Source organism: Rhamphochromis longiceps, linkage group LG3 (assembly GCF_057381845.1).
Source record: "Rhamphochromis longiceps isolate RC_006_pf linkage group LG3, R_longiceps_female_GT1.1, whole genome shotgun sequence".
NCBI lineage: Eukaryota > Metazoa > Chordata > Actinopteri > Cichliformes > Cichlidae > Rhamphochromis > Rhamphochromis longiceps.
Window position 1 is genome coordinate 34,748,660 of NC_140559.1, and position 13,026 is coordinate 34,761,685.

Genomic DNA, 13,026 nt, shown 5'->3' on the forward strand with positions numbered 1-13,026 from the left:
TCTACACTGATTTTATGTTTTTTTTCTGATTTTAGATCAATTGTATTAATACAGTATGTCAAAATGAAAACATAACTGTAAATTCAGACACGTGAGGTTGTGCTGAAAAGGATGATACCAAACAAGGCAAAGTAGATTGATTGATTGTTAATTCATTTCAACCATGTAAACAATATACAGGTACATTTAGAAAAGAAAATAAGAGAGAAAAAATACTATACAAAAGTCAGTACATTTCAATATTGCTACCATTCTGATTCATTTACACGTTGAAAGGGAGTGGGAAGAAGTAAACACTTATTTAATCCCACCCCTTTGCCATAAGTTATCATATAGTAGTTTTTACCTTTAAAATAGTTTTTAAAGGTAAAATGTGGGGAAAATCAAAAGTAGTTAAAATGGCCAGTTATACCCTGGACCCCAGAGGGTTAAACGTAATGCAATAGTTACTTTTCAAGTAATTAATTACTTTTAGAATATTGTAACTCAGTTACTAACTCAGTTACTTTTTTTGAAGAAGTAACTAGTAACTATAATTAATTACTTTTTCAAAGTAACTTGCCCAACACTGGTTACCAGTGGTGTTTGGTGACTGTGGCCCCAACTGCCTTCAGATCATTAACAAGCTCCTCCTGTCCTGTAATCAATCACCGTTCTTATAATCATCCTTACCCCTTGTATTGAGCTCCAGGCTGAGGTTGATTTCCTCCATTTCCTAATAATCACCAACAATTAATATAACACTTTAGCCCATTCGTCCTTTAATGGTCGTTTCGTTTTGCTCATGGTGATGGAAAGGTCAGAATGGAAAATTTAGATTCTGTGGACAGGTGTGCTTTATACACAAAACTCAGATCAGCTGTATCTTATTTATTGACTGTAATCCGTGTGCACATGGGCACACACCCAACCATAGGAGCCAGAATTCTGTTTGACTTCTAGGAGGATCAAATACTTATCTCCCCCACTGTACCTTACCAAATTAGACCAGTGCTGTGTCTCATAATACAGCAAAGTAAATTATATGTTGATCTAATTTATATTTTCACATTATTTATCTCTGAGGTTCTAGCTATAAAATTTTAAAGCTTAGTATATCGTCAAGCTACAGCCTGAGTTGGAATGTACTGTTCATTGCATCAAAAAGTTTTCTTTCCACAACTTGCCTAAAATCTCCTGCAGAGGTCTTGATACTGAACTTTGAAAATGATTTTACTTAAGTTACCTTAAAGAAAACATAGCAAAATAGAATGGACATAGATGTTTCCCACAGGCTATTTGACATCCATTTCATGTCCAATTTTCCTGCCGTCTGCTCACTGAAAGCGTCCAACCTTTTATCTGTGCATTTTGTCATCATGAAGGAACTAAGGGTGAACCTGGTCAGACAATGACAGAGAAAGGGGCCAAAGGAGAAAGAGGTCGGGATGGCGAGCCTGGGCAGCCTGGTTCACCAGGTACACGAGTCACTATTTTGTTGTAAAATAATATACTTTCCATTCACAGTATCTAAAGTAACATACATGCTGCCTGATTGCCTAATTTGGTCATTTCCCTTTGTTAGGTATACCAGGTCAGCCTGGACAGCCTGGTTTTCCCGGTTTATCGGGAGCGAAGGGTGAACCCGGAATCCCAGGCATTGGACTGCCAGGACCTCCAGGACCAAAAGGCAAAGATAGCGATAAACTGTTCTCTATCTGTCTTCCTTTGCTCTTTCTACCTCTGCTGTTTTGTCTTCCTTTGTCCACTTCTATTTACATTCTCTTCTCTTTAACAACTTCTTCTGAGTACTTCCCTACATACTCTCTGCTTTTTGTGTCATTGTTACCTTCTTCATCTCACACTCACTTCTTTCCTCCTCCAGGATTCCCGGGTGTTGGCGGGCAACCAGGAGCCCCTGGAGGACCAGGAAGACCAGGGATAGATGGACGTCCCGGTGAGCTGGGATTTCCTGGACCAAAGGTGTGTGTGTATATATATGTTTTAATATATTTGGATAGTTGTGTATACCAATTTTACTAACATTATTATCTGTAGAAGGCTAAAATAACAAGGATAAAATAATCCTTACAATTTGAAAATGACAGATTTTTTATATTAAGCAATTTTCTCTAAGCAACACATTTTGTTATGCATTAATAGCTTTCATTAAATGCCTCTTGTTCTGTTCTAAACTGTACTGTTCGTCCCTCCCTGTGTGCCTGACGCTCTTTTTGGTTATATGTGTGACAGGGTGAACCTGGTCTTGGACTTCCTGGTCCTCCTGGTTTAACGGGTGCACCGGGCCCTAAAGGTTCCACTGGGCCTAAGGGAGATCCTGGTTTCCCTGGTAACCCCGGTTTGTCAGGACGGCTTGGAGCTGATGGAGCTCCAGGATTCAAAGGTACTCTTTAGATTGTGTGATTGTTTTAGAACAAAATGACACCAGGCCAGAACTTTGAGCTGATACTTTATTCTCTGTCTGTGCAGGCGAGCCTGGTACACCTGGTACACCTGGATCTCGTGGCCCCCCTGGACCCCCCTCTTTTGGTGGAACGGGCCCACCAGGTCTCCCAGGACCTCCGGGCCCAATGGGACCACCAGGTAAGTCACATAAGGTTTGACTGAAAAGAGAAAACTCAGCATTACAGAATATCCATTCTACCGTCAGCAGTTTAAGATGTTAGACATAATCTGATCTCTAGGCTCTGTCTCTGGGCTCTCCTGCTAGTAGGATATGCAGGAGACACCTCATCCAGGTGGATTTTAGTAGTTATCCCAGGCAGATAACAAGAGCAGGAACATTGCTCAACCCTATTTCTATAATTTGACTACTTCACTTTCAGGCTCAGCTCTGACAACCGGATGTCACATTGGTCTATCTGTCAGTCTTTAGCTTAGAGTTTCCTCCACTCTCGAACGTAACCCAGAATTCTTGAACCCCTTTACTTGGAGCAGTAACTCACTGCCAGCCAGAAGTAGCGAATCTACTGTACAGCTGAGGTTCTACATGGCCTCAGACTTGAAAGAAATAATTCTCATCCTAGCCACTATTACAAATCACTCTGGTGCAAGATGGAGTTCACTGATCGGTGGTGTTTCTGAAGCCATAGAATCAGAAACACTCTGCTCCTTGGCTGTGCCCAGAGGATCCAACATTCTCCAGTCTGGAGAATGTTGGACTGTAAGTCTAACTTACAATATGACCCAAACCCTGATTATTAGAACAAAGGGACCGAATAGCTTGTAACATTGGGCGCCAATACTTTATTCTTCCAAAATGCTTCCCACAGGTTAGGGGTGTGGTCATATACCCAAAAGCACACATAGAGCAAACTCTATGTATATAAACCCTGGAGCTGAACCACTCCTTCCTACTTTGCAAATCCAGAAGCACTGTTTCCAATATTGCAGAAGTGGGAACCAGGACAACCCCTCAAAATCTTGACCGCCCAGGGGAGTGGAGAGTAAAAATGTTCAAATTATTGTTAACCTGACAGTTCAAATGTTGTTCCTAAATGAAAAGAGGACAGTCATAATAATCATCTTTACAGGGCTGCCAGGATCAGATGGTCCAAAAGGAGACCCTGGCCCTCCAGGTCTAGACATCCCAGGCCCACCAGGAGACCCAGGAGCTCCAGGTTATCAAGGTCTTCCAGGTACTATTGGAACCCCAGGACCACCTGGAGGACCTGGTCGCGATGGTTTGCCTGGCTTGCCAGGTAAGCTGTCACTCTTCAATCATCGAAATATGGCTGTAAATGAATAACATTAGCTATATTGGTATCTTGAAAAGCAATAAAAAGCATTATATGTCACAAGTTGATAAAGCAAAGGACAAAAAGCTGTCATGATGACTCTATGCAGTCGATCATTTAGAGCATTTACTAACTACAAAAAGACTGGCTGAATGTCTGCATAACTTAGTATAAAGGCAGCTTGTAGGCTAGCTAATTGTTGTTAGCTCACAAAGTTATCAGAAAATCTAAATCAGACCAGCAATTAGAAACAGTTGACTAAATGATAATAGACATTTTTATGTTATTTGTATATAATTAAATATTTACTTTGGTTTATTGATTATTCTAACTTTCTCTCCTCTGCAATGCCGGCCTGGCTGCAGGTCAGAAAGGAGACATGGGTCCCAATGGACCTCCAGGACCTTCTGGAGGACCGGGAGCCCCAGGAGGACCTGGTGCTCCTGGATTTAAAGGTACTGACACACTCCATACTTACCACAAAAATCATGCATGATAACACTTATTGTTTTAAATTGACATATGCAGAATGATATTTTTCCTACAGCAAAAAATCTATTAAAAACCTGGAATCTGGTTGCATAAGCTATAAAAAATAATATAAAGAATATGAAGTAATTTATCATTTTCAAGTAACTTGTGACCTCTGTTGTTGGTATAATTGGATTAAAAGTATGCAGCTACTCATGAAAGGGCCTGCCTGATGCATCTACACAGGTGAACCAGGATTTCCAGGTAGAGACGGTGCACCAGGTGGTCCTGGTGCTAAAGGAGAGAGGGGAGACATGGGCCTCCAGGGACCGCCAGGACCCAGTGTTCCATCGCAGCTCTTAAAGGGACAAAAAGGAGATCCTGGACCTTCAGGTAGAGATGAAAACATTTTCACTGCCCTCAAAGAGTAAAAAGTTTGAGTTAAATCTTACATATTGGTTTTCTACAGGTGGAACAGGTTTTCCGGGTCCAAAAGGTGCTACTGGTCTCCCTGGTGACCCTGGGTTTCCAGGAACAGACGGCAGTCCCGGCCGCCCTGGACCTCCAGGTATGAATTCACCCCTAATGCATACATACTAAGTACATACATAAATACAGACAGAAACAGATTTTTAACATGCTATTTCATTTTTTTTGCAGGTTCTAAGGGAGATTCTGGTCGCCCAGGAGGTCCAGGTATTCCTGGGTCTCCAGGACCTAAAGGCCAAATGGGAGACATGGGAATCCCAGGTGCTTTTTATCAAAACTTTGGTCCTTATTGCTGTAGATGTTAGTAATTAAAGGCCAGTGTTGTGTGTTGAAATATGCCTATACAAATTAATATCCTTCAGGTCTACACCTTGTTTATTAAATGTTGTAACTTGCTATAGAGCAACAGACTTAAACCGGCATTCGTTCTAACTGCCAGCAGGAGGTGACTTGTTTGGCCGATAAGTTAAATTTAATTGAAGTCTTAATAAAATGTGCTCGCTTATCACTTGATTTAATAACTCAGTAAATATTTCCTACTAAATTTATAATGAAAACTCTTTTTTGATATATCACGATGATCATTTTTATTTGACTTTTCAACTATCATTTCATGTAGAGCACACAAATGACAAATAATGAAACAGGTTATGTTTTTTTTAATATAGTGTTTACATAGTATCCTTGTATTATTAGTCCCACTTTCATACACTCTGGCTTTCAAAGCAAGATGGTGGTGCCCAAAGTTCTGAAAACCTGTATTGGTTGCCCACAAACCAGTGATGCACTGGTGTGTTGGTTAGTGTTACTAAGGAAGAGAATACCTGATTCTGTATCTTAATGACATTCTTTTTTTAAAACATTTGTTAAACTTTATTTGCTACTTATCCCTTTAATGAACACACAGGACCACCAGGGCTGAAAGGTGTTTCAGGAGTGTCGGGTATACCAGGATCCCCAGGACAGCCAGGACCACCTGGTAACCAAGGACCCAAAGGTGAGCCAGGTTCTGCTGGCGTCGGACCACCTGGACTAACCGGACAAAAGGTGCATAATCCAACCACTCAGATTTCCTGGTAAAAAAGGCAAATATTATTATTATAAATAATATTTTGGTGCACATTAAAAGTTTTTGTTACATCCTTTGTAGGGTGATCCAGGCCTGCCAGGGTACCCAGGAAATCCAGGCCTAAAAGGAAACCCGGGATTACCAGGTCCCACAGGTGTGACGGGAAGACCAGGCGATAAAGGTGACCCCGGACTCCCAGGATTCCAAGGTAAGTCTGATCATAACAGATGTAGAAAAGAAGAATGAAAAGCTGAAATAAGTTGCTGATATTAAACTGCAACTGCATTGCATTAGCAAGAGTATAGAACTTGACTGCATGCTGAAGTGTCAAACCCTAACCCGTAAAATGTTCCAAAAGTATTTGGAAACATGTACTTCTAAAAGTACTTTTATTGCACCATGTTCATTCACTCATGAGCTGCTGTAGCATGAATCAAATGGCTGAATTGCCACCTCAGCATGCAGCCAAGTTCTATAAGAGTCTTGCTAATGACCTACTAATTGTATTCAGGTGTGTTGCAGCAGGAACACATGGAAGAGTTTCAGGACACCGGCCCTCGAGGACTGGAGTTTGAGAACCCGGCAGTATTTTATCTATTAAAGATACAATTATAAATTTTTTAAGGCAATAAGAAAAAAAAAACAGCATTAAAATACAACACAATTAATGGTTCTGGCTGGTAAATCTGGAGAGGGTGACACGTTTTTGCCTTCACTGGACCAAAACAAATTTAAAAAAAGGAGTCGACTTTGAGAATTCAAGGAATTAGAGAAGGAGTCTGTCACATTACCATTTCAAGCATTTAGAAAAATTAAACCTTGGATGAGAGACGTTGGTCAGGCACATGTATTTTATATCAGAGTGAAAAAGGAATTTTATTGCGATAATTTATTACTAATATTACTTTTTATTTTACCAGGAATTCCCTTTGAGGTGGCAGTATCGTATGTCGATCATGATCAGTTTTTGTGTTAATGGGACTTCTTTTCATTGAAGCAAAGCAAGGGTCGATCTTCTCTTTCTACTCTCCTGTCAGGTCCTCCTGGTATCCCCGGTCCTAAGGGTCTTGACGGTGTGCCCGGTACCCCAGGTAGCTCAGGAGCTCCAGGTAGACCAGGAGAACCTGGTCCACAAGGACAGTCTGGTCCACCAGGAGAGAAAGGTCAGGCAGGTCGCGATGGGATTCCAGGACCAGCTGGAGTCAAAGGAGAAGCAGGTGAGTCACAGGGCATCTACAGGAACTGTAATTTTGCTGTACATTCTAAATTGCTTTCCGTTGTTTTACTCAAAAATAAATATTTTCATTACTTTTCCCTCCAGGAATTCCAGGTTACGGTGGTCCAGGTCCTGCTGGAAGTCCAGGACTGCCAGGTGAATTACCACCACCTGTAGTACATATATATTCATACCTGTGTATTCTTTATTGATTTTTTTGCTGGTTTTGCAGGTTAGTTACATTTTTTTCTCAACATTCTCTAATTTGTGTCTCTGTGTGCTAAGGTATCAAGGGAGACACAGGTCCTCCTGGTGTACCCGGCAACCCTGGTTTTCCCGGCCCTAAAGGAGACCCAGGCTCACCTGGTGGCCCTGGTGAACAAGGTGCCCCTGGCTTTCCTGGGCCTGCTGGGCTGTCTCTGCCAGGCCCTAAAGGTGCCACAGGACCCCCTGGATTACCTGGAAGAGCAGGTAAGGGACATGGACAGTATTTATCACCACATATAGTACTAGAATTTGCTGCCTGGTTTTCAGATGATTATTGTATTAATAATAACTATACTGTGTAATCAGTGACCACAGAGAGGATTCTTCCGTTCCTACCCATAAACCTAATGTTAACTTTGAAAAATCAGCCTCACTGCATTTGACTGCATCACAAGACTTGCAGGAAAATGGCTGTACAACCAATTGCCCCATAGGCATCATGCAGATTACTTGATTCTTTGGATATCTCTGTTGAATAATGCTTCCCTTCAGTGTAAAATGTTTGATTTAAAGGTAAGACGAAGAAATTACTATGAAATGAAATCAACCATCCACAAGTCTTGTCACACCAATGGGCCACTTCCTGTAAATAAAAAGCTGTGGGACAAGTACGTTAAAAGAAGAATGTGTTTCGACTTCTTTATATGGGCTTAAATAGCCCAAACACTGATGGATTGCTGGTGAAATGCTACGATGTAGACAAACTAGACAACATGGTTTGGACATACCAGCCTGTGGTTCCCAGTTCAGAACCACTAACCCAATCCTGTAGGGAACCAGAAAACCAGACAGCAAATGGCAGAATCTCCACTTTAAACGTGAACGCTTCCATCTCCTTGATTTGCATGGGAGATTGTTGCACCAATCAAACCACCAGTATGAGAAGCAACACACCTGTCCGATTATTGTCAACACCACCCTCATGAGTAAATGTTAGTGTTCTCCTCCTTCACCTCATCACACACCAATCACTGTTTGCCTCTGGGGTTATGACTACGTCCCAAAAAGTGCATGTGTTTATGCCACATTGTTGTGTCTTCATCATCATCCAAAAATGTTTTTATTCACAAACCAATACGCCCTCATGTCTCCTCACCCCTTGTCCTCTTCTCTTGATCTGGTCATTAGCAAAGCTGTAATCCATTCATCTCTCCACAGCACTGAATCGTGTGTATTTGTGTGTGTTTGTCCTCTAATGTGACCATTGTGATCAGTGTGTGTCTTTGTATGTTTGTGAACCATTCTGAAAAAAAGAGAACTTCAAACAAGTATAGCAGACACAAACCAAAATCTCTGATTCAGTCAAGAATCTGTCATTAAAGATGTTTCGATGACGACAAAAATACTGCTGTTGCAGTAATTCATTTACCCTGTTAGCATAAAGAGCAAAAACTCTTTGATTCTGGATAAGAGCTGTCGTTGGTTTGTTTCTGGCTTTGCTGCCATATTTTGGTTTTGTCTCACCAATCAGCCATCTGCATGGACACTGTTCATCCCGACAAAAGCACACATGCGTGTGTGTGTTTATACACACTGAGAACAAGTCTCATACAGTGCTGGACAGAGTGGACTCTCCTGACAAACCCTTTCAGAAAAACATCCCTGTTTTTAACTATTTCTTCTATTTTTTAAAGATACTTTTTGGTTTAAAAATTCTCAAATTCATGGAAGCATCTGTAATAACAGGCAACCGAAACAAATTTGTAGCATTGTGATCTTTCTTTATGTAAAAAAAAGATAAAAGTAGATGTGCAGGTTTTATTTATACTTATCAGCCGCTTTATTAGGTACACTAATTCAACTAATCAGCCGATGGCGGCAACTCAATGCGTTTAGCATGTAGGCATAGTTGAAAGTTTAAAGTATGCATCAGAATGTGGAAGAAATTTAATTTAAATGACTTTAAATGTGGCACGGTGGTTGGTGCCACACAAGTATTTAAGAAACTGATAAACTTCTGGGGTTTTCCCACACTGCCATCTCCAGGGTTTACAGTTTCTCCTGAAAAAGAAAAATATGGTCTACAGCAGTAGAAGACCATACTGGGTGACTTCTGTCACATAAGAACAGGAAAACCGAGGTTACAGTTCAGATAGATTCACCAATATTGGAAAACAGAAGATCAGAAAAACACTGCTTGGCTCTTGACTCTTGATTTCTGCTGCAGACTTCAGGTGGTAGGGTCAGATTTAAAAAGTACGCAACATGAAACCATGGATTCATCCTGATTTTATCAACAGTTCAGGCAGCTCTGAAGGCTCAAAGGGGTCCAACCCAGTACTAGCAAGGTGTAACTAATAAGCGGCAGTGAGTGTATATTTACTGGAAATCACCCATTATTTAAAAGCCACATCTTTTGAAAGCAATTGTCAGAACCAACTGCTATCCAGCCCTGCATCAGGCTACATGAAAAGGTTTTGGGGGTTGTCAGGGTGACACAATGTTATTACATGTTACTCCTGTTTCCTGTGGTTTGGTCCCACCTGCTTTGGTGTGGCGGACCCTCTTCGCGTGACAACTCGTGCATCTGTGCGTCACAGGCCCTGCAGGTCAGATCAACAGCATCCAGACTTCTCCTGCATGTCTCCTACAGCAGCACTGACCGAGTTTAACGTCTCTCTGATCAGTTTAGGAACAAATTGATGATAAATCACTGCATCTCCTCTGTATTTCCTCCTAACAACTGTCTCTTTTCACTTTCCATGCACTCTGATGGTAGCATAATGCACTTTTTTTTACAAGTAAGCCACTATTAAAGATTTTCTTTTTCTTCAAGTGTGATCGTGATAATCGCAACACAAATCAGCATGTGGATGATCTGGGTCACATGTAGGTGCTGCAGCAAATTCAGAATGTATCAGCACCACAGAATTTAAATACAAAAACACATCATATAACTAACTCACCTTAGTCGTTTTCACATTGTGTATGATTATATTTAAGCATTATGTATTGAGTATATATTGTAGTTTAATGGGGTTTTGTTTTTTATCTTTGAAAGATAAGGCTGTTAGGCTATTAGCTATAGTTTTGTTATTGCCTGCAAAACCTGTTAAAAAGCCCAAAACCAATAACTGGTTGAAGACCTCACTGGTTAAAAAACAGGGCATATGGTAATCCTGCTGTCGCTTATCAAAGAGTTACTTAAACAAGGTTAACGGTGCCAGTTAACATTATCTTAGTTTGTTGTTGGTTCTCATGTTAATGATTGACTATAAAAATTATGTCAAATATGAATACATATCAGTGTCATTTGTAAAAGCTTAACAGCAACTTATTTAAAAGCAGACAACTAGCATTTACGCTAACATACCACATCATTGTGCATGAATTAAATCAAGCCGAATAGCCCCCATGGTTTATTCAGTAAAGGAGAAATACCTCTTTCTTTGTCAGGTATGACTGTGTTTCTGTACTGATGCCTACCTCTGTCTAAACCTGCTCTTCTTTGTTGCCCCATTCCTTTATCCCGGCTCCGGTTTGCCTGGCAATTCTGGGAACCCTAGGTCCTCCAGGTTAGACTCCAGTGGTTTGATGGGTTTGATACATGTAACCATATAAACTGAGTTTCATGCTGGGTCGGGGTTAGTTCACATCAATTTCTCTCAGTTCAAAGCATGTAAAAGTGTGAATCCACTTCACTTTTCCTCTGTGCACCACCACAGTGGGTTTTGAATCAGATAATCAATATGTAATCGAAGTGCAGATTTTCAGCTTTAGCTCTATGGGTTTAATTTTTTTATTTATTTATTTTTTTGCAATGACTGCTCAGAAGTCATTTTTATACACAGACCCAAATTTTTCAGAGGCTCAAAAGTAATTGAACAATTGACTGAAAAGCAGTCCAATTGCACCGTGAGGCCTGTTCCCTTCATATATTGTGACAAATACAACATTAAGCCAGGTCAAGAATACTAATATAAGAAGATTAGAGTTTGCCAGAAAACATCTAAAAGTGTCTGCACAGCTCTGGGGGGAAAAATCTTGTACCAGTGTAATGGGAAGAAAAAAGTACATAAGAGAGAAAAAGCTCTTGATCTGAGACTGGATTATAAGGCGCACTGTTGATTTTTGAGAAAATAAAAGGATTTTTAGTGCCCCTTATAGTGCGGAAAATACAGTAGCTGTGTTGTTGTGCAGAGGCAAGAGTACAAAAATGTGTAATAGTCCAAAAACATTGGGACCGAACTGTATGACAAAACTGTTAATGATCTGAAGATGAATTAACCCCGGCCCTAACCTCTGGATTTGTGTGACGGTTTATGTTATAAATTGAGTGTTCAGTTCATCCTTTCTTTACCCCACAGGACAGTTCGCCCAGGACTTATAACCATAAAAACCTACACACAGTCAAGTTGCAAGTTTACTGTTTTTCGGGATTGTTTTTACCTGAAGATCTTCTTAAAATGTTTCTCTACCATGATTTTTAGTTACCAGTAACATACATGTGTGTTTATCCTGTTCTGTCAAATGAGGCAATCATAGTAACCAGTAATCAGTCTCAGGGTTCACCATTACTACACCTGTAACACACAGTCTGAAAATAAAACTCTTCAGTTTGGTGTCTGCAAGGTTTCCCCAAGGATTTAAAGAAAGAACCACGCAAATACTTTCTCACATTTTTCACACTTACATGTTTCAAAGATAATAATAAAGATCGCCTCTGTCAGTGCACCCCAGGGTGGCTGTGGCTACAACGTAGCTGCCATCACCCGTGTAAATGGTAAATTTACCATTTACCATAATCTTAATAAACACAAAATGCAGTTTTTAAATAATGATTTAATTTTCCAAACATTTCAATCAAGAACTGCAATCAAGTATTTGTGATGTCTGCCAGTGACTCTTTCACATCACTGTGGAGGAACTTTGGCCCACTCTTCTTTGGAGTAAAGTTTTAATTCAGCTACATTGGAGAGTTTACAAAATTTGAACAGCTTATTTGACTTCATGCCAAAGCATCTCAATCTGACTGAAGTCCATCAAGATGTCTTTTTGTAAATGTGTGAGCCTTTTGTTCTTCTTGGTCAGTGGTCTTTTCCTTGAACTCCCTCATGGATGCTATTTTTGCCCAGTTGTTGAATCATGAACTCTGAACTGTGAGGCCTGCAATTCTTTAGATGTTGTTTGGGTTCTTTTGTGACGCCCTGGATGAGTCATTGATGCGCTCTTGGATTAATTTTGATAGGTCGACCACCCCTGGGAAGTCCCAAAGCCTTTGAAATGCCTTTGTAAACCTTTCCAGACTGATTTAAGTAATTTCAGCAGCCTAGGTGTGACTAGTGAAATTGAACGAATCTTTACAAACTGCATTTTGTATTTATTCAGATTATCTTTGTCTGATATTACAATTTGATGTGTCAAAAAACGTAGAAATCAGGAAGGGGGCAAAGAATTTTTCACATCAGAAGAAGACCCATAAGAAAGCATAAAAGTAAATCAGCCAAAAATGTTTTGTTTAATTGCTTAATTAAAATCCAAATGTGATCAAAACCCTGGTGGGGAAAAAAAAACACATAATCAACAATGTTGTGTTGTTTTTATGTTATCACATCTGACCTTTCATTCTCTGCGTGTGAAGGTTCACCTGGCCTACAAGGTCCTCGTGGACTCCCAGGAACTGGTGGCGTTAAGGGAGAAAAGGGTACTCTTGGCATGCCTGGAATTCCTGGCATCCCCGGACAGAAGGGAGATCCTGGTTTTCCAGGAAATCCGGTAACACCCTGTTTTAGATTTACTTCATTATCTTCTCCAAAAGAATGCACATCTGTATTTCT

The 13,026-nt window shown here is 40.4% G+C and overlaps 1 protein-coding gene across 1 annotated transcript in view; it reads left to right on the forward strand.

The window, feature by feature from the left end:
* Nucleotides 1–13,026, forward strand: part of col4a5 (collagen, type IV, alpha 5 (Alport syndrome)) — a 70,425-nt gene that overhangs the window by 51,031 nt on the left and 6,368 nt on the right. Inside the window, exons 25-40 of the mRNA XM_085395398.1 lie at nt 1,365–1,457; nt 1,565–1,669; nt 1,865–1,962; nt 2,233–2,383; nt 2,470–2,583; nt 3,534–3,701; nt 4,103–4,192; nt 4,455–4,601; nt 4,678–4,776; nt 4,869–4,958; nt 5,605–5,744; nt 5,848–5,974; nt 6,804–6,983; nt 7,088–7,138; nt 7,268–7,453; nt 12,831–12,964. Coding sequence (XP_085251524.1) covers nt 1,365–1,457; nt 1,565–1,669; nt 1,865–1,962; nt 2,233–2,383; nt 2,470–2,583; nt 3,534–3,701; nt 4,103–4,192; nt 4,455–4,601; nt 4,678–4,776; nt 4,869–4,958; nt 5,605–5,744; nt 5,848–5,974; nt 6,804–6,983; nt 7,088–7,138; nt 7,268–7,453; nt 12,831–12,964 — 1,973 coding nt within the window. The remainder of the gene's footprint in view (nt 1–1,364; nt 1,458–1,564; nt 1,670–1,864; nt 1,963–2,232; nt 2,384–2,469; nt 2,584–3,533; nt 3,702–4,102; nt 4,193–4,454; nt 4,602–4,677; nt 4,777–4,868; nt 4,959–5,604; nt 5,745–5,847; nt 5,975–6,803; nt 6,984–7,087; nt 7,139–7,267; nt 7,454–12,830; nt 12,965–13,026) is intronic.